Genomic DNA, 27256 nt, shown 5'->3' on the forward strand with positions numbered 1-27256 from the left:
GCCAGCTTTGAATTTTGGCTAGCCAATGTAAATTGATTGTTTTCATCACTCTTTACAAAACCAGCTGAGAGTATCCTATTCCCTTTTACAGGTTAAGAGACTGAGGTTCAGAGAATTTAAGCATCTTGTTCAATGTATCACTCATATGTAGAAAATTAGAGGAAATTACTTCAGTTCCTTACCTCCTAAGGTAAGGTTATAAATGCAAAGTACTAATCATTCTACCCTAATGTTTCATTTATTCTAATTGTAGAGGTGCTTTTGATATTCAAAAACAGTTTGAGTTTCCTGAAAATGTCTCTGTAAATTCCACTGAATGTCTCCAAGTGCATTGTCAAGGATTCGAGACAAGTTTGGCTGAATGTACTTTTACTAAGAGAAGAACTAGAAATGACCAGGATTTTGCTGGTGTGGTTTGCTACACGCACAATACAGGTTGGTAGGGGAGTTGCATGAAACTTCCAAACTTCCTTCAAAATTGTTTATTGCATGCCACATCTGTAGTAAACAAACGTGATAGATACTCAGTTGCAGTAATAGAGGCAAAATCATTTTGGGGGCTTTAGAATGTAAATTGCTGCTTTTCCTCTATTGTACCTTTTTTGCGTTTAAATATTACTTCTCTCCAGGTTCCTATATGGGGAGCAAAGTTGCCTGACTCCTCTTTGCTTGCCGAAACATCTGGATTGAAGTTAATACAACAAACATAAGTAATGCAAATATCAGAAGAAACCTCAATATCTCCTTTGAGAGGGCCAGTCTACACACTTCAAAATGTCTTTAAAATATTCAAGTGACCACAGTCTCAAGACAGTCACTGCCACTTTTCTCTTTGGTCCTGACACTGAAATATTTTAGTCACATGTATGGTTTTAAAGGCTAAACACTTTTTTGGTGCTTAAAAAAAAAATACCATCGAAATATAAATGACACTGCCCAAGTAAAGGGATGGAAGTGAGGATTCTTGTGGCGGCACAAAAGGAATGAGTGAGCACCCGTGCTTGCCGGTGTGAGCAAGGACCTGTGGTCCCTGAGCCCCTTCCCCAACCTCAGCAAGCATAGACCTCTGCGGTAAATACTGGTTTTCAGAGATACCAAAGGGACTCCATAAGCCAGCTCTGGCATATGTTTTCCTTATTTACCATATATATTATGTTGATGCTACCAATACGGTTTATATCATTTACTATTTGATGCCTGACTTTATCTTAATGTCCTAATTATTCCAAATGTAATCAAGATGTCACCTACAACTCCATACATAAATTTCACAAAGAGGTGCTCCTGGGTGGCTCAGTGGGTTAAGCCTCTGCCTTCGGCTCAGGTTATGATCTCAGTGTCCTGGGATCGAGCCCCACATCAGGCTCTCTGCTCAGCGGGGAGCCTGCTTCCCTCTCTCTCTGCCTGCCTCTCTGCCTACTTGTGAGCTCTCTGTCAAATAAATAAAATATTTAAAAAAAAAATTTCACAAAGAGAATTCCTAATTTACAGCTCCTCCAGCAAATGACTCGTTTCACTGTGTGAATGGGAAATACATTCCTCAGAAGAGAACCTGTAATGGTATCAATGACTGTGGAGACCTGAGTGATGAACTGTGCTGTACAGGTAGAAGATTCGCCCACTCCATCTCAGATTCTATCCTACTGTATTTTAAGTATGAAAAAACAAAAATAAAAACCTTCTGCTATTTATGTTTGTGTAGGATGCCGAGGGAAAAGTTTCTTCTGTAAGTCTGGTGTTTGTATTCCAAACAAATACAAGTGCAACGGCGAGGTGGACTGTATTACAGGAGAGGATGAAGTTGGTTGTGAAGGTAATTAAGGGTTTGTGTTATGTTTTTCTATGACTTGATCTGGGGACCCAGAAACTTTCTTTTAGGTAAATTATAATCTTAAGTGAGTATAGGGGAGTCTTAGTAAGAGTACTACTGAGTGGGCATTTGAAGAATAATGGAATGTTTGTTTCTCAAATTTTCTTTTATTAAATACATTTGTTATTTCAGAACATTTTTTTAAAGATTTTATTTATTTATTTGACAGAGATCACAAGTAGGCAGAGAGGCAGGCAGAGAGAGCGAGGAGGAAGCAGGCTCCCGCCAAGCAGAGAGCCCAATGCGGGGCTCGATCCCAGGACCCCGGGATCTAGTAAATGATCTAGAGCCGAAGGCAGAGGCCTTAACCCACTGAGCCACCCAGGCGGCCCCAGAACTTTTTATTAGTAAAGCTCCCACATAACAAAAATAGATTATGAGAATGAACCAATATGTGCCTCTCTCTCCCTTGAACAATTAGCAGAGTTTTTGCCAGTCTTGTTCAGCTTGTTTGTTTGAGTACTTTGAAGCACGCTTGAGATATCATGTCACTTCACCTAGATGCATTTCTAATGCTACACTTTATACATACACAATATACTCTCATTAGTATTCCTAATAATAGTAATTCCCTAACATTGTTTAATAACAGCCCATGTTCAAGTTTTCCCAGCTGTTTCAAAAATATATTTTTTAAAAGATTTTATTTATTTATTTGAGAGAGAGAGAGAGCAGGAGGGAGAGGGAGAGAGAGTCTGAACCAGACTCCAAGCTGAGCCCAGAGTCCAGAGCCCAATGGGGGGCTTAATCCCACAACTGTGAGATCATGACCTGAACTGAAACCAAGAGTCCTCGGATGCTTAACTGACTGATCCACCCAGGCACCCCTCTCAAACACAATGTATTTGAATCAAGTTTCAAAACAATCTAACATTGTATTTGATTGTAAGGTTTTTAAAGTAGCTTTTATTCTTTAAGAGTTACCCACCTGGAAATACAGTAGTCCAATATCTTTGGGACACAGCAAAAGCAGTTCTAAGAGGGAACTTTATACCAATTCAGGCCTATTTCAAGAAAGAGGAAAAATCCCAAATAAATAATCCAACATTTTATCTAAAAGGACTAGAAAAGGAAGAACCAAAAAAGCCCAAAGTTAGTAAAAGGAAGGAAATAATAAAGATTAGAGTAGAAATAAATAAAGACTAAATTAAATTAAGTTAAATATGCCAATGAAACCAAGAATTGGTTCTTTGAAAAGATAACCAAAATTGATAAATCTTTAGGCAGAGTCATTGAAATAAAAGAAAGAAGGGTCAAATAAATAAAATAAAAAATGAAAAAGGCAAAGTAACTGACACCATAGAAATACAAATATTATTAAAAAACATTTATGAAAATGATATGGCAAAAAATTGGACAACCTAAAAGAAACTGAAAAATTGTTAGAGACATATAATTTTCCAAAATTAAATCAGGAATAAATAAAAAATCTGAACAGACTGATTACTGGTAATGAAATTGAATTGGTAATTTAAAAAAAAAAAAAAAAAACAGAACTCCCAACAAACAAAAGTTCAGTACCAAATGGCTTCACAGGTTAATTCCACCAAACACTTAAAGATTTAATATCTATTCTCAAACTGTTCCAAAAAGGAAGAGGAAGGAAAACTTTCAGATTCATTCTACAAGGCCAGCATTACCCTGATACCAAAACTAGACAAAGACACTACAAAAAAAAAAAAAAAAAAAAATTACACATCAATATCCCTAATGAAAATAGGTGCAAAAGTCATCAACAAAATATTAACAAGCCAAATTCAACACTACATTACATTAAAATATTAACAGACCAAATTCAACAATACATTACATTAAATCATTCACCATGATCAAGCAGGATTTATTCCAGGGATGGTGGTTCAATATCCTCTAATCAATCAGTATGCTATATCACATTAACAAAATGAAGGATGAAACATACTATCATCACAAAGATTCAAAATAAGAATTTGACAAAATTCAATATCCATTTCATGAAAAAAAACTCAACCAAGTGGGTTTAGAGGGAATACACTTCAACCTAACAAAAGCCATATATGACAAACCTACAGTTAATATCATACTCAGTGGTGAAAATCTGAACGCTTTTCCTCTAAAATCAGGAGCAAGACAAGTATGTCCACTATTGCCACTTTTGTTCAACATAGTACTGAAGTCCTAACAATCAGACAAGAAAGGAAGGAAGGAAGGAAAGAAGGAAGGGAGAGAGAGAGAAGAAAGAGAGGGAATTAAATTTGTAAAGAAAAAACTGTCACCATTTGCAAATGATATGATACTCTACATAGAAACTCTAGGGGTGTCTGGGTGGCTCAGTCAATTGAGCATCGAATTCTTGGTTAGGCTCAGGTCATGTTCTCTTGGGTCTTGAGATGAAGCCCTGCATTGGACTCTGAACTCAGTGGGGAGTCTTCTTTTTTTTTTTTTTTTTTTTTAAAGATTTTATTCATTTATTTGACAGAGAGAGAGATCACAAGCAGGCAGAGAGGCAGGTAGAGAGAGAGAGAGGAGGAAGCAGGCTCCCCGCTGAGCAGAGAGCCCGATGCGGGACTTGATCCCAGGATCCTGAGATCATGACCTGAGCTGAAGGCAGTGGCTTAACCCACTGAGCCACCCAGGCTCCCACAGTGGGGAGTCTTCTTGAAGATTCTCTCCCTCTGCCCCTTCCCCCAAACAAATAAATAAATAATTAAAAAAAAAAAAAAAAAAAACTAAAGACTATACACACACACACACAATGAGAACCAATAAATGAATTCAGTAAAATTGCAAGATACAAATTTAACACTCTTATATCATTTGTGTTTCTATATACTAGTAATAAACCATCAGAGAAAGAAATTAAGATAACAATCACATTTACAGTTGCACCAAAGGAATAAAACACCTAGGAATACATTTAACCAAGGAAGTGAAAGACTTACACTCTGAAAACTATAAGACATTGATGAAGGAAATTGGAAGTGACACAAATAAATGGAAAGATATACCATGTTCATGGATTGGAAGAACAACTATTTTTTAAACATCCATATTATCCAGAGTAATCTACAGATTTCACATAATCCCTATCAAAATATCAATAGTATTTTTCACAGAACTAGCGAAAAAGAATCCTGAAATTTGTATGGAACCACAAAAAACCCTGAATAACCAAAGCAAGCTTGAGAAAGAACAAAGATGGAGGTATCAAAATCCTAGATTTCAAGATATACTACAAAGCTGTAGTAATCAAACAGTATGGTACTGGCACAAAAGCAGACACATAGATCAATAAAACAGGATAGAAAGTCCACAATAAATTGATGCTTACATGGTCAATTAACCTACAACAAAGGGAACGACAATACACAATCTAGAAAAGACAGTCTCTTCAATAAATGGTGTTGAGAAAGCTGGAAATGTACATTCCGAAAAATGAAACTGGATCACTTTTTTTCACCATACACAAAATAAACTCAAAATGGGTTAAAGACCTAAATGCATGTCAGTTAATTGAATTTAAATTTAAAAAGAAAAGATCTAAATGTGAAATCTGAAACCATAAGACTCCTAAAAGAGAGCATAAGCGAAATCTCTTGGGTGCCATAGCAACATTTTTCTAGATATGTCTCCTCAGACGAGGGAAACAAAAGCAAAAATAAACTGTTGGGACTACAATAAAACTAAAAGCTCTTGCACACCAAAGAAAACCATCAAAATAAATAGATGACCTATTGATTGGGAGAAGATATTTGTGAATGATATATCTGAGAGGGGGTTAATATCCAAAATATATAAAAACTTATACAGTTCAACACACACACACACATACACACACACACACACACACACGCACAAACTTGATTAATAAATGGGCAAGGACTGAATAGACATTTGTCCAAAGAACCAAAGAAGACATAGAGATGGCCAACAGACACATGAAAACATGCCTAATCATAAGGAAAATGTAAATTGAAACCACAGTGAGATACCATTTCACACTAGTCAGCTTGGCTAGTATCAAAAAGACAAGAAATAGTAAGTGTTGGCAAAGATGTGGAGGAAGAGAACCTTTATGCACTGTTGATGGGAAATTAAGTTGGTGCAGCCACTATGGAAAACAGTATGGAGGATTCTCAAAAAAAAAAAAGTATATATATGTATATACAACTACCATATGATCCAGCAGTTCCACTACTGGGTATTTACCCAAAGAAAACAAAAACACAAATACAAAAAAGATTTATGCATTCTATGTTTATTGCTACATGATTTACAATAGCCAAGATATGGAAGCAACCTAAGGGTCCACTGACAAATGGATGGATAAAGAAGATGCAATACACACACACACACACACGTGTGCACGTGCACACACACACACTGGAACATTACTCAGGTCATAAAAAAGAATGACATCTTTCCATTTGCAACAACATGATAAACCTAGAGAGTATTTTGCTAAGTGAAATAAGTCAGAGAAATACAAATACCATATGATTTCATTTACATGTGGAAATTAAAAAACAAAACAAATGAACCAACAAAGAAAAGCAAAAACAGATATGTAAATACAGACAACAAACTGGTGGCTGCTAGAGGCGGGTAGTGGGGAGAATTGGGGGAATTAGTTGAAGGTGATTAAGAAGTACAAACTTCCAGTTATAAAATAAGTCATGGGATGAAAAGTACAGCATAGAGAGTATAGTCAATAATGTTGTAAGGATGTTGCATGATGACACATAGTAACCACACTTGTGGTCAGCATTGCATAATATATAGAATGGTTGAACCATGAGGTCATATATCTGAAACTAATATAACATTATATGTCAACAATAGTTTAATTTTTAAAAATGTTACCTACTAGGGGGCCTGGGTGGTTCAGTGGGTTGAGCCTCTGCCTTCGGCTTAGGGCCGTGTCCTCGGGGTCCTGGGATCGAGCCCCACATCTGGCTTCCTGCTCAGCGGGGAGCCGACTTCTCCCTCTCTCTCTGCCTGTCTCTCTGTCTACTTGTGATCTCTCTCTCAAATAAATAAATAAAATCTTAAAAAAAAAAAAAGTTACCTTCCAATCCACCCCCAATTTTTTTCATGCCATTGATTTTTAGAGAAACTTGACCATTTGCCTACAGGATGTCCCTTATTCTGGATTTATAGAGATTTGATTAGATACAAAGTTCAATATTTTAAGCAAGAATTCTTGATGGGTAGTGTTGTGTCCTTTTTACTACATAAAATGTCATGTTCTCTGTGAACTCCACTTCTAATGATGCTAAAATTGATCACTGGACCAGTTTGATCTTTCCTTTAAAATTTTCCCCCACAGCCTTTCATCTTAATGGTTTTTAGGGGCCTGTGTGATTGCTGCCTAGATCCAATTTGTCTACAAGAACTGTAAGATGGTGAATTCTAAATCAGCATTCCGTCTGCATTTATTAACTGGTTTTCTATAGAGAACTTTACTTTATCAGCTGTTTGGTTTCCATGAAATGCAATTCATAAAAGAAAGGAAACATAGTTTTAAATTTCTTCCCTTTACTTACCAAATTTCAAAGCAATATGTTAATGCTCTTTTTTTTTTTTGGTGCTCATCGTTAATGTTCTTTGGTTTTTGGTGCTCATTGAAAAGCCTCTGATGGTAAAAATGCTTACTAGGTACCTACTCTGTGTCACACAGACTAACTTCTTGCTTACATCAGTGCTTTCTTGAAGTTATTATATTAATTAATTTTCTCAGTGACTATTTATTAAGTTCTTACTATGTGTGTCAGGCCCTGTTCTTAAAAATAGAATCTAATCATTTTTATATTCCAAATGTGATTTAGAGCTAAGCATTAAATATGTGGTAGATATATATATGGATAAATGAATTGATAATAATTACATTGTGTCATTGCTTGGTATTATTGAACTTTATTGAAGTCCTGTTTAGTTTCCCATTCACATCAGCTCTTAAATATAAAAACACACTTTTTAGGATCTCAAATCATATTATTTCTTTTGAAGTTTATATAAGCAGTTGAGCAAAAAACTTTTATGTCCATCAAATATAGTTAAAACCTTAGTAAAGAGAAGAGAGAGAAATTTCCAAACATCTTTTAGGGAGGAAGACAGTAAGTCATGACTCTTGCTGGTGAACCTTGAGAGTCATTCCCTCCTGGTTCATCGAGATAGAATTGGGACATACAACATGGAATATAAGTTTAAGGTATACAACATAATGACTTGGCACACATATATTGAGAGATGATGACCACAGTAAGTTTAGTTAACATCCATCATGTCATATAGTTACAATTTTTATGTGTGTGTGTGTGATGAGAATGTTTAGGATTTACTCCCTTAGCAACTCTCAAGTATACTATACAACTATGGTAACACTAGTCACCGTGCTGTACATTACACCCCAAGCACTTACTGATCTGGAAGTTCGTACCTTTTGACTAGGTTCACGTAATTTCCCAGACCCCTCCCCGCCCCTAATAACCACAATTTGATCTCTTTTTTGATGGGTTTTTTTTGTTAGATTCCACATATAAGTGAAACCATGCAGTATTTGTCTTCTGAAGTTCTATAGTTTGATTTCACTTTTTCAGTATAAAGATATTTGGGGTTTCTTCTCCTCCTCTTCTGTCCGTTTTACCTCCCTCTCCTTCTTCTGATTCAAAACTCTAAAGTTTAAGTTCAAAGAACACAATTTGTTAGCTTATCAGGGAGAAAAAAAAATCCCACTATCAGGGAGAAACTATAACATAAATATTGCTTTTTTTAATTTTTATTTTTTTTAAAGATTTTATTCATTTATTTGACAGAGATCACAAGTAGGCAGAGAGGTAGGCAGAGAGAGAGGGGAGGAAGCAGGCTCCCTGCTGAGCAGAGAGCCTGATTTGGGGCTTGATCCTAGGATCCCATGATCCCTGAGATCATGACCTGAGCCGAAGGCAGAGGCCTCAACCCACTGAGCCACCCAGACGCCCCAAAGCTTGCTTTTTTAAAAATCAAGTTCTTGAATCCATATCAAAAATACATTAAGTCAACTGGCATTGTTACTTCAGTTTACCCTTCTTTAAAGTGAACCCACCTTTTGTATTTCAGTAATGGTTCTAATTTTTCCCTCTCTAAGCAAGAGCAAATGAGAGAAGAGATGTAAAATAAAAACATTAATATATTCATTGATCTTTCAGTGGACAGATCAGAATCACTCAACCAAGGGAAGTTTGGTGTATAACTTGATTTCATGTATCCTGGAAAGCCCACCTTTAATAAATATAAGTTTAAAAGAGTTATAAATTTATATAACTGTATAGTAAACTTGCTGTCCATATGTGCTCAAATATATCCAAAACATACACCTTTTTAAAACTCAAGTAAAAATTATTTCCTTGATATAATGAAATTGGTGTGTGTTTAAATGCAATATGAAACATCTGTTATATGGTATTAAAAATCAAAGAAAGATGGCATACTGTGATTCCCTTTTATCTTTGTAAAAAATTAAGTTGTTATACTGTTTCTAAGATATTAATGATTGGTGTATATTTTATCCAGGTGAATATTATCTCTCCTAAAATAAATGTTTTGTTTTATTTTTAGGAAATGGAAATTCTGAAATTAAAGGCCATCCTGAAATTATAGGTAAATCCATTTTTATAAGAGAAAATTTATGTTACAGAAATGAAAACAAGGATAAAGCTTTATAGTTTTATGATATATGTATATCATTGATATGGTACACATTTTTCTCAAAAATTATCCTCTGCTGTGGTAAATTTTTGTGTTTTTTTCCCATGGGACTTTTTACATGTGGCTCGAGGTAAAAATTTTATTGAATTCTTGGAATATTGCAACAGAATTGAAGCAAAACAAAGCAACTGTGTCTTCTTATATATATTTTTAAAGATTTGTTTATTTTAGTGAGACAGTGTGTATGAGAGAGAGAGTGAACTTGGGGAGAGGGAGAAAGAGAATCTTAAGCAAATTCCCCGGTGAGCCACCCAGGCACTCCTCTTCTTATATTTTATCGTAGCTACTAATTGCACATATTATGATCACGTGTTAGCAATTACTCAGCTTTCTCATTAGTGTAGGCAGAGAGGTCTTTTTAGCATCAGCTCAGTACTTTCTCAGTCAGTGTTAGTAACTGTTCCCTACGTTATGTAAGGACTTTGTGAATCGGAGTTGAAGAAGCAACTTTCCTTCTCTGACCAAGCATTTTGCCTATTCTAAATGCAAAAAACCACAGCACCATGAGTCTCACCATTCACTTGTACCAACAGACACCTCTAGTTGGTGCCTGCAAAATTTCTCCATAGTTCATCCCGAGGCTTCACAATAACCTAGATATAGAAAAGAAATAAGATGGTGTGCTTTGAGGATTTCTACTGTACTTTTTAAACAGAGGACAGGTTTTTGGATACCTGGTGGCTCAGTGGGTTAAGCATCCAACTCTTAATTTTGGCTCAAGTCACAATCTCAGGGTGGTCAGATCAAGACCATGTCTGTGGAGCCTGTTTAAGATTCTCTCTCTGCCCCTCCCCCACTTGTGCTCACCCATGCATGCACATGCAATTTCTCTCTCTCTCATAAATCAATAAATCAATCAATATTGGACGGGTTTTAAGATAGAAAATTATGATCAAATTTTAAATAATCTTAATTATTTGATTTTTCTTATGAACACAACCATAAACATTGGAACTTTTTGTTTTGTTTTAGAAGAGACACAATTTTTGACTGCTAATATGGATGAAGGTAAATTAAAATTATTCTTTTTTACTAGTGCTTCCCTGGTTTACATCTGCATTTTAATGTTGTGTGTGTATGCATGTGTATATGTAATTAATTCAAGCAACAATTACCTTTGCTATCAATGTAAATAGAAAAAAATAACATTACTCTTCTCCTTATCACTTTTAAGTAAAATAAACATAAACGCTCCACATCACTCGGCATCAGAGAAATACAAATCAAAACCACAATGAGATACCACCTCACCTCACAATGAGATAACAGCCATAGTCAGAATGGCTAAAATTAACAGGTCAGGAAATGACAGATGCTGGCAAGGATGTGGAGAAAGGGGAACCCTCCTACACTGTTGGTGGGAATGCAAGCTGGTGCAACCACTCTGGAAAACAGCATGGAGGGTCCTCAAAAAGTTGAAAATAGAGCTACCCTATGACCCAGCAATTGCACTGCTGTGTATTTACCCTAAAGATACAAACATAGTGATCTGAAGGGGCACATGTACCCGAATGTTTATAGCAGCAATGTCCATAATAGCTAAACTATGGAAAGAACCTAGATGTCCATCAACAGACGAATGGATGAAGAAGGTGTGGTATATATATATATATATATATATATATATATATATATATATATATATAATGGAATACTATGCAGCCATCAAAAGAAATGAAATCTTGTTATTTGCAACAACGTGGATGGAACTGGAGGGTATTATGCCTAACGAAATAAATCAATCAGAGAAAGACAACTATCATATGATATGAGGAAGTGGAGATGCAACGTTGGGGGGTTTGGAGGGTAGGAAAAGAATAAATGAAACAAGATGGGATCAGGAGGGAGACAAACCATAAGAGACTCTCAATCTCACAAAACAAACTGAGGGTTGCTGGGGGGAGGGGGGTCAGGAGAGGGTGGTGGGGTTATGGACTTTGGGGAGGGTATGTGCTATGGTTAGTGCTGTGAAGTGTGTAAACCTCACAGTTCACAGACCTGTATCCCTGGGGCTAATAATACATTATATGTTTATTAAAATTTTTTTTAAATATGAAAAATGAGTTAATTCGCAAGGCTAATTTTGAAGTGAAAACAACATTTTAGACCTACATAATTTTTTGTATTTGCTATGAGTTTTGTGATATCAGTTTTGTCAAAAACAGTTTTCGGGCATGAAATGTTTAAACCTTCAGTTAGCCTCTTCCTGCCCCACCCAAGTACCTTTAGGCAGAACTTCAAAGAATCGAGCCAATTTTCATATTAAGCTAGAATTTTTTTTATTATGTTATGTTAGTCACCATACAGTACATCATTGATTTTTTTTTTTTAAGATTTTATCTATTTGACAGACACAGACCACAAGCAGGCAGAGAGGCGGGCAGAGAGAGAGGAAGGGAAGCAGGCTCCTCGCCGAGCAAAGAGGGGCTCGATCGCAGGACTCTGGGATCGTGACCTGAGCCAAAGGCAGAGGCTTTAATTCACTGAGCCACCCAGGTGCCCCTACATCATTAGTTTTTGATATAGTGTTCCATGATTCATTGTTTACATATAACACCCAGTGCTCCATGCAATAATTGCCCTCCTTAATACCCACCACCAGGCCAACCCATCGCCCACCCCCTTCCCCTCTAAAACCCTCAGTTTGTTTCTCAGGAGTCCACAGTCTCTCATGGTTCATATCCCCCTCCGATTTCTCTCTCCCCTTCATGTTTCCCTACCTTCTCCTAATGTCTTCCATTATGTTCCACAAACAAATGAAACTATATAATAATTGCCTTTCTCCGCTTGACTTATTTCACTTCTTATAATCTCCTCCAGTTCCATCCTTGTTGATAAGCCAGAATTTTAATACCTAAAATAATTTATTAATCAATCCAGCCTGTTTTGTTTTAGCAGTGACTTTGCAGTTTTGGTGCCAAAAATAATCAAGAAGTAATGGGTTCAAAATCATAATGATACAATCTCTTCCTTTCTTGAAGAAAGAAAACGGATCAAGTCATTTCTCCCTAAAGTGTCCTGTGGAGTTAAAAACAGTGTGCCCATTCGAAGGAAACGAGTTGTAGGAGGAAAGCCAGCACGCATGGTAAACCGGTTACTTCCCAGGAGTAGCCCAAGTTTGAAAAACGAAGAAAGGTGGGGGAGATATGTAATGATAAGAGACCAGGACTTTTGCAATGGACATATCTTAGAGCCGCCTGTCTATCACCACCTGGTAGAATGGCAGTAACCACAGTGTCTCACTAATGTCTCTTATAGGGTGAATTCCCGTGGCAGGTGGCAATTAAGGAAGATAAGAAAATCAAATGTGGAGGAATTTATATTGGAGGGTGTTGGGTTATAACTGCTGCACACTGTCTCAGGTAAAAATGTCTCCAAAAAGATTTTGGATTCCCTGAAATAATGAAAGTGTGTAAAAGAGATCGTGGCAGATGCTAGATAAAAAACATGTGACAAATTCCACTCTCTTGACAGCTAGATCCCCTCCAGTATTCATGACTGGAACCCCAGAGGCCATGCCCTTAGAACCTACTATGGTCTTCCCTCCCAGATAAAATTATGATCCCAGATGGCAAGATCAGATCAAAACCAGAGGTACCAAGATATGTCACGTGACTCATTTGCAGGATGGGAAAGCAAATAGATACTCTGTACATTTTGTAGAGTTAGGACCAAACTGCTGAGAAGAGTTTATGACTGAAAAGTTGATAAAGAGACGATGCTAACCGGTCATTTTCTCTGGTCTCAATTCAACAAGGATTTTGTTTAAAGAGCCACATGCATTTAAAGTCTTCAAATGCACACATCTTTTCGGCCCCTTCCACAAACCCTTACATGTATTTGATATGCGTTCCAGACAGTAAAGGAACTGCTCTAAACTCTGAGCTAATTGTCTCATCTGCTGCTCTAGCACTGGCTTGCTCGTTTTCTGCTTGTGTGCATCCCTGATGTTTCTTCTTCTTCCCATAAGGAGACGAATCCTATGGGATTACAACTCCACTTATGTCCTTATTTAAATTTTATTACCTCTTTAAAGACTCTCCCCAAGTCTAGTCATATTGGGGGTTAGGTTTTCAACATATGAATTTTGGGGGAACACAATTCAGTCCATACCAGTGGCTAAAAGGCAACACACAAAAGGTGTTGATAACAAGTTAAGGTCAGCAGGAGGACAGAGTTTGGGATTCCAGTCTCAGTTCTGATCTCTCGAATGAATGAAACGTCATCTGTTGAGCGCCTCTTCCAGACCAGATAATGCGCGTGGCACTTTCCCATATGTTATTCTGTTTTAATATTCTTAACAGCCCTAAGAGGTAAATGTCAGTCTTCCCATTTTGTGGATTAGCAGAAGGAGACTGAGAAGTTATATAACTTGGCTAAAGCTACACTTCTAATCAGCCCCAGAAACATAGTTGTCAGCACCATCTGTCACTGTACAATGCTTTTGCAGTATCGCTGACTATTCGCTACGCTGTATGTCAATCCCCTTGGCTTATTTACTTTATAGCTAGAAGATTGTACTTCCTAATCCTCTTCACCTATTTTGCCCTATTTTTCATCTTCTTTCTCCATTTATCTATCGATAGACGCTTAAGTTCTTTCCATATCTTGGTTGTCTTAGATAGTGCTCAGTGAACATATGAGGCATATATGCCTTTAAATTGGTTTTCATTTTCTTTGGGTAAATACTCAAAAGCAGAATTGCTGGATCATATCGTAGTTCTATTTTTAACTTTTTGAGGAATTTCTGTACTGTTTTCCTTAGTGGCTATACCAATTTACATTCCCCCCAACAGGGCACAAGTGTTCCCTTTTCTTGAAATCCTGGCCAACACTTGTTATTTCTTGTCTTTTTGATACTAGCCATTCTGATGGTTTTGATTTGCATTTCCCTGATGATTAAAGATGTTGAGTATCTTTTCATGTGTCTGTTGACCATCTGTATGTCTCTGTATATCGTTGGAAAAATGTCTATTCAAGCGCTCTGCCCATTTTTTTAGTTTTTTTTTTTTTTTTAAGTCATATAAGTTCTATGTATATATTAGATAGTAACTCCTTGTCAGATTTAGGATTTGCAAATTTCTTCTTCCATTCAATAAGTTCTCTGTTTTGTTGACAGTTTCCTTCATCATACAAAAGGTTTTTAGTTTAATATAATGCCATGTTTATTTTAGCTTGTATATTCTTAGCTCCTTTGTCATAGGTTAATTGACCATATATGTGTGTGAGATTTTTTCTGGGCTCTCTACACTATTCCATCAATTTATGTGTATGTTTTCAGGCCAGTACCACAATGTGTTGATTATTATAGCTTCATAGTATAGTTCAAAATCAGGGAATTTGATACTTCCAGCTTTGTTCTTCTTTCTCAACATTGCTGCAACTTTTGGTGGTCTTTTGTGGTTCCATACAAAGTTCAGGATTCTTTGTTCTAGGTCTATGAAAAATACCATTGGTTTTTTTAATTAAAAAAATCACATTAAATGTGTAGATTGCTTTGGGTAGTCTAGACATTTTAAAAATATTGGTTCTTCCAATCCACATGGCATTTCTTTCCATTTATTTGTGTCACTTCCAATTTCTTTTATCAATGTCCTATAGTCTTTCACTTAAATTTATTCCTAGGTATTTTACTCTTTTTGATGCAATTTTAGATAGAATTATTTTTATTCTGATAGTTCATTATTAATGTATAGAAACAATTAATATCTGCATGTTAATTTTGTACCCTGCAATTTTACCAAATTCATTTATCAGTTCTAATAGTTTTCTGGTGGCATCTTCAGAGTTTCCTATATGTATTATCATGCCATCAACAAATAGTGGTAGTTTTATTTATTCCTTATCATTTTGGATGCCTTTTATTTCTTTTCTCTCTCTCTCTCTCTTGTCTGATTGCTACAGCTAGAACATCCAATACTGTGTGAAATAAAAGCAGCAAGGTGGGCATCCTTGTCTTGTTTCTGAACTTAGGGGAAGAGCTTTCACCGGTGTGTGTGTTAACTACAGATTTGTCATCTGTAGCCTTTATTACACTGAGGTACATTTCTTCTGCATCCCCTTTGATGAGAGTTTTTATCATAAGTGGGTGTTGAATTTTCTTTCCTGCATCTATTGAGCTAATCATATGATTTTTATTCTTTGTTTTATTAATATGGTATATCACATTGATTGATTTGTAGATGTTAAGCCATCCTTGCATCCCTGGAATAAATCCCACTTGATCATAGTGAAGATCCTTTTAATGTACTGTTGAATTCAGTTTGCTAATATTTTTTTGATGGTCTTTGCATCTATGCTTATCAGAGATATTGGTGGGTAATTTTCTTTTCCTGTAGTGTCTTTGTCTGGCTTTGGTATCAAGGTAGTGCTGGCCTCATAGAATGAATCTGAATATATTTCTTCCTCTGCAATTTTTGGGAACAATTTAAGAAGGATAGGTGCTAACTCTTCTTTAAATATTTGGCAGAATTCACCTATGAAGCTGTCTAGTCTTGAACTTTTGTGTATTGTAAGTTTTTAAGTTAATTTCATTACTTATAATCATCTGTTCAGATTTTTTATTTCTTTGTGATTCAGTTTTGGAAGTTTTGTGTTTCTAGGAATTTATCTATTTCTTTTAGGTTTTATAGGTGTATAGTTATTCATTAGTAATCTCTTATAACCGCTTCTAATTGTGTGGTGCGAGTTTAACTTCTCCTCCTTTGTTTCTTTTTTAATTTATTTACGCTCTCTTTTTCTTGATGGGCCTGGCTAGCGGTTTATCAAATTTTTTATCTTTTAAAAAATCTGCTTTTAGTTCTATTGTTTTTTCCTATTTTTTGTCTCTATTTCATTTATTTCTGTTCTAATCTTTGTTTCATTCCTTCTATTAATATTTAGCTCTGTTCTTTTTCTAGTGTTTTTAGTTATAAAGTTAAATGGTTTATTTGAGATTTCTCTTGTTTCTTTAGGTAGACCTATATTACTAAGAACTTCTCTCTTAGAACAGTTTTTGGTGCATCCCTTAGATTTTGGACTGTTGTATTTCCATTTTCTTTTTATTTATTTATTTTTTATTTATTTTCAGCATAACAGTATTCATTATTTTTGCACCACACCCAGTGCTCCATGCAATCCGTGCACGGATTGTATTTCCATTTTCATTTGTGTCAAGGCATTTTTTTTTTCCTTGATTTTTCACTGACCCATTTGTTGTTTAGTAACATGCTATTTAGCCTCCATGTGTTTGTGTTTTTTTCCAGTTTTCTTATTTTCACTGATTTTTAGTCTCATACTTACATGGTCAGAAGAAATGCTTGATATGACTTCTATCTTCTTGAATATATTAAGACTTGTTTTGTGGCCTAACATATAATGCACTGTGGAGAACATTCCTGTGTGCTAAAAAGAATGTGTATTCTGTAGTTTGGGAATAAAATGTTCTGTATATATATATATATAAAGTCCATCTGGTCTAATGTATCACTTAAGGCCCATGTTTTCTTATTGATTTTCTGTCTGGTTGCTCTATCCATTGATGTAAATGGTGTATTAAAGTCCCCTACTATTATTGTATTACCGTTATCTTTCTTTATGTATGTTAATACTTGCTTTATATAATTAGGTGATCCTATGTTGAGTTCATAAATCTTTATGAATGTTATAGCCTCTTCTTAGATTTACCCTTTATCATTATGTAATGCTCTTCTTTTATCTTTTGTTACAGTCTTTGTTTTAAAGCCTATTATATCTGTTTGAGTATTGCTACACCAGCTTCCTTTCTGTTTCCATTTGCATGGAACATCTTTTTCCATCCCCTCATTTTCAGTTTGTCTTTAGAACTGAAATGAGTCTCTCATAGGCAGCATATAGCTGAGTCCTGTTTTTGACCCATTCAACCACTCTATGTCTTTTAATTGGTGCATTTAGTTCATTTACATGTAATTATTGATAGGTATGTACTTATTGCCATTTTGTTCATTGTTTATTGGTTGTTTCTATGGTTCTTCTCTGTTCCTTTCTTGTTCTCTGCATCTCTTCCATTGTGGCTTGATGATTTTCTTTAGTTTTATGTTTAAGTTCTTTTGTCTTTATCTTTATTTTTTGTATATCTATTTTATGTTTTTGGTTTGTGCTCACCATGATGCTCATATATATTAACTACATATGTAGCAACCTCTCTCTCTTCCCATACACACACACACACACACACACACACATACACATATAGCTGATAGTCACTTAATATGAACACATTCTAAAAGCACAGCATTTTTTACACCCTCCCTCATATTTTAAGCTTTTAATTTCTTAAATAAAAAATGTATCTTTTTATTATGTGTATCCCTTAATTGCTTATTTTATTTTTTTTTAAAGATTTTATTTATTTATTTGATAGAGAGAGATCACAAGTAGGCAGAGAGGCAGGCAGAGAGAGAGAGAGGAGGAAGCAGGCTCTCTGCTGAGCAGAGAGCCCGATGCGGGACTCGATCCCAGGACCCTGAGATCATGACCTGAGCTGAAGGCAGCGGCTTAACCCACTGAGCCACCCAGGCGCCCTAATTGCTTATTTTAGTTACAGTTGATTTTACTATTTTTATCTTTTAACCTTCATATTAACTTTGCAAGTAGCCAATTTACTTTACTGCCTTTACTCTATGTTTACCTGTCTCAGTAAGATTTTTTTCTTTCATGTATTTCCTTATTTCTAGTTCTGGCTTTCCCTCTAACATTTTTTGTAAGGCCAGTCTAGTGGTGATGAACTTAAGCTTTTGCTTCTCTGGGAAATTCTTTTTCTTTTCTTCAATCCTGAATGATAATCTTGCCAAATAGTATATTCTTGGTTGTAAGCTTTTCCTTTTCAGCACTTTTTAAAATATATCCTACTACTCCCTGTTGGCCTGAACGTCTCTGCTGACTTATGGGGTTTCCCTTGTTTGTAGCTGTTTTTCTCTTTCTGCTTTTAAGATTTTCTCTTTATCTTTAATTTTTGCCATTTTAATTATAATATGCCTTGGTATGGATCTCTTTGGGTTCATCTTGTTTTGGGACTCTCTGTGCTTCCTGGACCTGGATGTCTCTTTCCTTCCCCAGGTTAAGAAAGTTTTCAACTATTATTTCTTCAAGTAAGTTTTCTGCCCATTTCTATTTTTCTTGTCTGTGAACTCCTAAAATGTGAATGTTAGCATACTTGATGTTGTCCAAGGTCTCTCTCTTAAGCTTGTGCTTTTTAAAAATTGTTTTACTTTTTTCTGTTCTGTTTGGGTAATTTACACTACTCTGTCTTCCAGATCACCGACCTGTTCTCATGGGTCATCTAATCTGCTATTGATTTCCTATAGAATATTTTTTAGTTCAGTTATTGTATTCTTCATCTCTGTGATTTCTTTTTGGTTCTTTCTTATCCTTTTCAACTCTTTGTTGAAGTTTTCTCTGTGTTCCTCCATTCTTCCAAGTTCAGTGAGCATCTTTATGACCATTACTTTGAACTCTTTACTAGATAAATTACTTACTTCCATTTCATTAGGGTTTTGTTGTTTTGTTTTGTTTTTAATCCCTGGGATTTTGTCTTGTTTCTTCTTTTATTTGGAATATATTCCTCTGTCTGCTGATTTTGTTTGACTTACTCTGTTCCTGTGAATTAGGCAGAAAAGCTACCTTTCCCAGTCTTGAAGGAGTGGTCTTGTGCAGGTTCTTCCCTGTGTTGACTGTGTGTACTGGAGGCTTTGGTTGACTGCTCAAAGCTGAAGCAGGCATGGACTAGTGGGTCTTAGGGCATGCTGCACTGGGGCCACCCTACAGGAACAGCTGAAGCTGGCTTGGGTATGGGCCTGGGGGTCCCAGGGTGCTCCATTCTGGAACCACCTGGCTGGAGAGCTGGAGCTAGAACTGGCCTGGCTTGGCAAGTTCCAGGGTGCTCTGTACCAGGGCCACCATGGCAGGATACCTGAAGCTGGGGCCAGCAGGCTGGGGCGCTCCATATGGGGCTGCCCGATGGGGTAACTGGAGCTGAAGCAGGTGCAGGCTGGAGGTGTCCTGGAGTACTTTCCACCTGGTCCACTTTGGAGTGATTGTTGTAGATATAGTGGGCACAAACAGGGGGTATCTGGGTGTGCACTGTATTGTGGCAGCCTCAGTGAGATAGCTGGAGATGGGATGGGTGCAGTCAGGGGCTTACCTATAGGGGATGGCTGGAGATGTTAGGGCTAGGAATCTGGGGTCACTGAGGCTATAGGCCACCCCAGAGTGCCTGGCCCCTACACCCATCTCTGCTATCAAGATGGGGAGTGGGGGATAGACAATGGCACTCACCAGCATCTTCAGGTCATTGAATCAAGTCTGGAATTCCCATTTTTTTTTAAGATTTTATTTATTTGACAGACAGAGATCACAAGTAGGCAGAGAAGCAGGCAGAGAGAGGAGAAAGTGGGCTCTCCGCTGAGCAGAAAGCCTGATGCGGGGCTCAATCCCAGGACCCTGGGATCATGACTTGAGCCGAAGGCAGAGGCTTTAACCCACTGAGCCACCCAGGTGCCCCTAGAATTCCCATTAATACTATGTCTCTATCTCTCTCTCTGTGGTACCTCTGTTGTTGTGTAGAAGTTGTTCAGTTAGCCTCCCGTTCTTCTTCAGGAGGTATTGCTTTGTATGTAAGTGTAGATACAGTGTGTCCATGGGATAAAGTGAGTTCAGGGTGTTCCTATACTGTCATCATGGACCACCACCCTCAGTAGTCTTAATCCATGTTGTTTCTACTTTTTTAATGCATATTCTCATGAATTTTGGTGGAAGTGTCCACTTCGCCCTGAGGGAGGCTGAAGATGTCAGACACTTGTTTTACCAGGCTTGTTTGCTTCTAAAATATCTAAACAACATTTTTAACATGGCCCATGAGGCTCCATATGATCCATAATTGGCAAATTACCTTTGTCAATTTCATCTTGCCCCACGACTTCAATTCTTGCTGTCTGTTCTACCTGCTGTGGACTTCTTTTAGCTACTCATGTACAACTTGCTCCCTGTTGCACAGAAACCTTCATATATTATTTCTCGTGCCTGAAATGATTTTTCCCAACCTGTTTCTCTAGTTAGTGCTACTCTTTATTCAGATCTTAGCTCAATCTTCAGTTCTTCAGAGAATTTTTCCTAACTCCCGTAAATCAAAGCCTTTTTGATAAGTTCTCAGAACCCTATGTGCTATTCATTCCTCTCACATTACACAGTAGAATACATATCTTCACTATTATCATTATCCATTTACTACTGCATCTTTCCCTAGATCCTGGACTCCATGAACCAGGGAATATTTCTGATTTTGTTCATTTCTATGTGACAGTGGAAAGCACAGTAGGTACACATTAAGTATTTGTTAGTAAATTGAATGAATAAACAGGGTTAACCTTTAAATGACATTCATGACCTCTGATCCTAAAAAAAAAAAAAAATTAATATGATTCACAGCATTCTTGGAATATTACGTATAAATAAAAAGAATCCTGAACACTTCATTGGTTCCTAGAACAACACTATTTAACTGTTAGGTGATTACCTGAGAAAATGATGGTAAATGCCAATTTGCTGGAAACCATGAGGTAAAAAATAGAATGAAAATTGAGTGAGGCATAGGAGCAAGCAATATTTGGCCCATTAACCATTTCAACTAAAATTTAAAACAGTAAATATATGTTAGGTACAATACTAGATGCAGGCATATATCCACAGATGAATTAGACCCCATCTTCGACTTCCAGTAGCTCAGTCCAACAGGAAGAAAGGCTTGAGAGCAAATAAATACAATGCAATGTTAACATGAAGTCAGTCTTTTTTTTTTTTTTAGGATTTTTATTTATTTACTTGACAGAGAGAGAGGTCACAAGTAGACAGAGAGAGGGGGGAAGCAGGCCCCACACTGAGCAAAGATCCCAATGTAGGGCTCTATCCCAGGACCCTGAGATCAGGACCCAAGCTGAAGGCAGAGGCTTAACCCACTGAGCCACCCAGGTGCCCCAACACAAAGTCAGTCTTAAACGCAGGATAATGACTGCTATGGTCTCCACCCTGAGAAACTCTGGGTTTGGCAGAGTAATAGGAGTGTGTGTCCTGATTTCGCCATTTCCTCAGCCACATTTCTGGCTACGTGCTTTCTGGTCTCTGCTTGAACACCTTCAGTGATGATGGTCTCACTCCAGAGGTAGCCAATTCATTCACTTCTGGGCATCTCTGGTTGTTAGTGGGTTCTTTATGTCCCTTGAGCATTTAAGTGGATTATCATCTCTTCATTTACCCACTGACTTTAATTCTACCCCATAAATTTAATCACACTTCTTCATTATGCAAGATTTTTTTAAAGATTTTTTTTTTTTTTTTAATTTGACAGATAGAGACCACAAGCAGGCAGAGGCAGGCAGAGAGAGAGGAGGAAGCAGGCTCCCTGCCAAGCAGAGAGCCCCATGTGGGGCTCGATCCCAAGACCCTGGGATCATGACCTGAGCTGAAAGCAGAGGCTTTAACCCACTGAGCCACCCAGGTGCCCCGCAAGATTTTTTTTAAAAATCTGGAAAAAGGAAGAAAGTCCTTTAAAAGGGAAGATATAAAGATAAAGCATCAGATGTTCATGTTTATATTTGGTATTTTTCCTCAATATATCGTCTCTCCCTTTTCCTTTCTGTTACAGCGTCAGTAAACTATACCATTACCAAATATGGGCATCATTTCTAGACTCGTTAAACCCGGAAAAGGAAATAATTTTTCACTTCGCAAATCAAATTATTATTCATGAAAAGTACAACGGAACCACCTATGAAAATGACATAGCTTTGATTGAATTGAAAAAACACTCAAACCGAAAAGATTGTGAGCTGCCTCTTTCTGTCCCTGCCTGTGTGCCCTGGTCTCCATATCTATTCAGACCTAACGACAAATGCATTGTTTCTGGCTGGGGTCGAGAAAAAGGTACATGTTTTAAAAGTTGTTCTTCAGACTCCAGGGGTTGAAATTAATGGGAATAGAAATGGATAAGGGCTAATTACCTAGTATTCAGGGAGAAACATAGAATCAAATCCAGAAAAATGAGCATTCAGCCAGGGCTAGCTTCCTAGGCATTAGACCTGTATAATTGCCCAGCATCCCAGGCTCCAAAGGGCCCCTTGCTTAGTGGACCGCCCTGATGTCATCATCATGAAATTCTTTTTTTTTTTTTTTAAGATTTTGTTTATTTATTTGACAGACGGAGATCACAAGTAGGCAGAGAAGCAGGCAGAGTAAGAGGAGGAAGCAGGCTCCCCGCTGAGCAGAGAGCCCCATGCGGGGCTCGATACCAGAACTCTGGGATCATGACCCGAGCCGAAGGCAGAGGCTTAACCCACTGAGCCACCCAGGCGCCCCCATCATGAAATTCTTAATAATTTTTGCAGCAGCCTCCACCTCACATTTTTATTTTTCACTGGGCCCTGAAAATTAGGTAGCTGATCCTGACCCAGAGTTTCAAAGGACACCTACACACTCTGTGATCTTGAAGCATATATTGAGGGGTAACCATTTTCAGAAAAAAAAAAAAAAAAGGCAGAGTGATGGGGACATATATAGCATGGACTTTATGGGTTTGTTAGAGAGACAAGGATGGAAGAAAAAATGGTTTTCAAAGGAATAGTCAAAGTATAGGTGAGTCAGTAATCCCACAACCCTCTGTTCTCTCCTCCACTCCCCATTTCCTTGCCTCACACTCCCCATCACATTCCACAAAGAGGAAGAAAACATAAGGAATTATTTCTTGAGCTTCTAAGAAGACTTGAGGTGAACATTTGTATGAATAAGCTATGTAGACACTTAGGGACAAATTATTAGAAAAACTGGCTAAATAAGAAGTTGGATTAGAATTAAATTAGCCAATGCCTTTCCCTTTATCTTGAAGAGTTAGCTTTGAAATTTAGCTTCCTTTTGACTTTCTACATTCTCTTTGTAAATAACTTCACTATATTGGTCTTATAGACTCCAACACATTATTTAAAATTGCCACATGGAAAAGTATAAAATATGTGTCTAAATTAACCTGGACTTGTAGATTGTTTGAATACCCAAGACTAAATTGTATTAGTAATTAGTTTATCCAGATGGCATTATGTCCTTACATTTGTTCCTTAAAAAAAAAAAAAAAGACTTTTATTATGTACATTTACAAGTATACAGAAGAGTACTACTTATTCATCACCCAGTTTCCAATTATCAACACTCTACCATTTTTGTTTTATCTCTCTGAATCAATCACAAGCTCAATAAGATAATTAGGGAGGGTTATTTTAAAAGTGTTTAATTACAGGGATGTGGATAGGGGGTTGGGGAACCACAAGGGCTATGCAGCGACTGGGACCAACAGTTCCAGAACTGCCTCTCTTAGGTTGGAAGATGTGAGAGGAAGAATTTACCAAGAGAAAGAGCCGAAGGTAGAGCAGGCTGCCTTAAGAGAAGCGGGGACTTTGGATGGAAGGTTATAGCCAACCCCAACCCCATTATCCTCTCTCCTTACCCTCCCTTCTTCTGTTGAGGTTTTATATTGAAAACCAGTGGCTAAGAGATCCCTACTGGGGCAGTCCCTCAGATCAGGCTCTTTGGGCAAGGGCCATGCATTGATGGGTGGAGAATGGATCTGAAGGACAATTGAACATATGCCTGCTACCCCACACATTTTTTCCCCCGGAGCATATTAAATCAAACCCAGATATAATGTGATTTCATCCATGACAATTCCAGTAGATACCTTTACGAGGTAAGGGCTTAAAAAAACAAAAGCAAAAACACAACACCATTCATACACAACAAAATGAAAGTGATCCCATAATATCATCTAATAACCATCCCATATTTAATATTCTTCAATTATTTACAAAATATTTTTATAATCAAGGTTATTTCCATTGGGATCCAAAGTCTGCACGCTGCATTTGGTGGCTATTTTTCTTAAGTCTCTTTTAATCTAGAACAGTTAGCCCTTCCTTTTATTTAAAATGTATTTATTAAAGAAACTGGTTCATTATTTTGGAATTTTCACATCTTGAATTTGTCTGATTGTATCCTTGATGTGGCATTTCACACATTCTTCTATTCCATGTATTTCCTATAGACTGGTAGATACGTTCTTATGCATTGTTTTACTCATTAATCAAATATAGTTTAACACATTTTTTTGAGCCCTTCACAACAGTCATGCTAATGTGCTAGGATTTCACTGATGAAATGTATGGACCAGGTCAACAAGGAGTATAGAAGCTATAAGACTTAGAAACAAAGGCCAGTTCTCAAGGTACTTATAGCATAGAGGAGCCATCAGACATGAATGCCACCATCACACAGCAGAATGTGACAGGTGCCTAAAGAAATGTACAAAACTTTGGGGTGCCTGGGTGGCTCAGTTGGTTAAGCGTCCAACTCTTGATTTGGGCTCAGGTCATGATCTTGGGGTTGTGGGATCAGGCCCCACATCAGGCTCCATTCTGAGCATGGAACCTGTTTGAGAGTCTCTCCTTCTCCCTCTGCCCCTCCCCACTCAAACTCTCCCTTTAAAAAAGAAAAAAAAGTATACAAAACAAGAGTTCAGGAGAGGGAGTAATCTCCCAAGCCATTAAAAATTGTTCACATGGTATAGGAGCTCCCAGTTTTTAAAGACTTCAACTGAGTTAGAAGAAATAATAAATTACTGGGGTGCCTGGGTGGCTCAGTGGGTTAAGCCTCCACCTTCAGCTCAGGTCATGATCTCAGGGTACTGGGAAAGAGCCCCACATTGGGCTCTCTGCTCAGCAGAGAGCCTGCCTCCCCCTCTCTCTGTCTGCCTCTCTGCCTACTTGTGATCTCTCTCTCTCTCTCTCTCTCTGTCAAATAAATAAATAAATAACAAAAACAAAAAAATAATAATAAATTACTAATTTCTTTAAAAAAATCTCTTAATCTAAAAAGGATAGCATCTTAAAACTAACTTTAAGTGAGACTTGAAGGAGAAAAAAAGAAACTATTTTCTAATTTGCACTATACTTGGGTGAATTTTTGTGTCCCCCTGCTTCTCAGAAGAGAAGAATATTAGTTTTACAGTTTACTATATCCCCCCTACACTGCTAGGGGGTATCCTCTCAAGACAGTCAGAAGCCTCTCTCCGCTGATAGTTTCTACAGTAAGTGAGGGGGTAAGTCATTTGGCATAAATTGTTTAGTGTATAATTGGATTATGGAGTTTATGGATGAATTAATTACATAAATATTTATTAAGCAACTACTTGGTGCTAGCATGAGGTTGCCTGTCAATCAGGTCCAGTGCTTGCCCTCCTAGAGTGTAAAAATTGCCGAAATCTTGGGGAAAAGGAGGAGGGGAAGATGGGACAAAGACTTGCTCCTTACACCCCAGACATCTCACCCCTGTTCTTAAGTTTTTCTCATCTTCCTGGGCTGTCGGATCAGCAACAGTATCTGCCCCTTTTCTCTCCTTACATGAAAAAGTTCAAGCCCCACATCTCCAACTCAAATGAAAAGAAAATCTAAATCCTCTTTCAAATCACTCAGGAGACGAACTTCAGACACACAAAAACATATACTCTGATAACTGCATATGTATTTTCTTCATTTAACTTCTTATATTAAAAGGTCGTTTTTACTCTAACAAGCACTTTCAAAGAAATCAGGGATGTAAGATGATAGGAGCTATTCATGTGAGAAAAGCCCAATCACCGGCTTCTCCCCAACTCCCCACCCCCACCCCCCACCACCCCACATCCCCCTTCCTCCTACCCCTCCCACCTCCCCCCACCCTCCCACCCCCGCTGGCCTCAGCAATTGGAGGGGAGGGAGTTTCTCTTGTTCATCTCAGAGCAGCCAGGTCTCTGGAAAAGGAGAACGTCTTCAGGCATGTGTTCAGGACTGCCCTTTAACTATTTTTTTAAAAGATTATTTATTTATTTATTTGACAGAGAGACAGTGAGAAGGGGAACACAAGCAGGGGGAATGGAAGAGGGAGAAGCAGGGAGCAAGGGGCCGTGGAGCAGGGAGCCCCAGGCGGTGCTCAACCTCAGAACCCTGGGAACATGACCTGAGCTGAAGGCAGATGCTTAACCACTGAGCCACCCAGGCACCAGCCCTTTAGCTGGTTTTAAAAGACGATTGGAGATACTGGACATAGGAGTGGTGTGTGATTAAATATGTTAATGAACTCTCCTCAAAAGCTGATATATGTGTTAAGGAGTATATATCATCTTCTCTCTGCCTCGTGGCTTACTAAGTGATGAGCGCATTTGTTTAGATTTCTCATTTGCGACTTTTCAATGTCTGTTCTCTTCCTTTGCTTAGATAACCAAAAGGTCAATTTACTAAAGTGGGGTGAAGTTAGCCTAATCAACAACTGCTCCAGGTTTTATCCGGGTCGCTATTATGAAAAAGAAATGGTCTGTGCAGGTAAGCACGGAGTGGTTTACCTAAGATCTGTGTCCATACCCCTACCAGAACCTCTCACCTCCTCACCAAATCCACCCCTCGCCGTGGGCCCTTTCTTCGGATCTCCTGGCTGGTGTTACCCTTGCCCTTAGCTCAATCCCTCATGCTAATACGAAGAGGAAAACAGATCTTCCTTATGCCACCATATAGTAAGGTGACTAAAAGCACAGACTCTGGAACCAGGCTGCCTGGGTTTGTATCCCAGTTTTTATCA

The 27256-nt window shown here is 37.7% G+C and overlaps 1 protein-coding gene across 4 annotated transcripts in view; it reads left to right on the top strand.

The window, feature by feature from the left end:
• Positions 1 to 27256, top strand: part of CFI (complement factor I) — a 49795-nt gene that overhangs the window by 20417 nt on the left and 2122 nt on the right. For all 4 annotated transcript variants that reach the window (XM_059171079.1, XM_059171106.1, XM_059171090.1 and 1 more), the window contains 9 exons: positions 254 to 435; positions 1492 to 1605; positions 1703 to 1813; positions 9446 to 9487; positions 10568 to 10603; positions 12577 to 12680; positions 12854 to 12957; positions 22251 to 22528; positions 26899 to 27003. In XM_059171079.1, the coding sequence (XP_059027062.1) occupies positions 254 to 435; positions 1492 to 1605; positions 1703 to 1813; positions 9446 to 9487; positions 10568 to 10603; positions 12577 to 12680; positions 12854 to 12957; positions 22251 to 22528; positions 26899 to 27003 (1076 nt within the window). The remainder of the gene's footprint in view (positions 1 to 253; positions 436 to 1491; positions 1606 to 1702; positions 1814 to 9445; positions 9488 to 10567; positions 10604 to 12576; positions 12681 to 12853; positions 12958 to 22250; positions 22529 to 26898; positions 27004 to 27256) is intronic.

The sequence above is a fragment of the Mustela lutreola genome, chromosome 1 (assembly GCF_030435805.1).
Source record: "Mustela lutreola isolate mMusLut2 chromosome 1, mMusLut2.pri, whole genome shotgun sequence".
NCBI classification, from domain to species: domain Eukaryota; kingdom Metazoa; phylum Chordata; class Mammalia; order Carnivora; family Mustelidae; genus Mustela; species Mustela lutreola.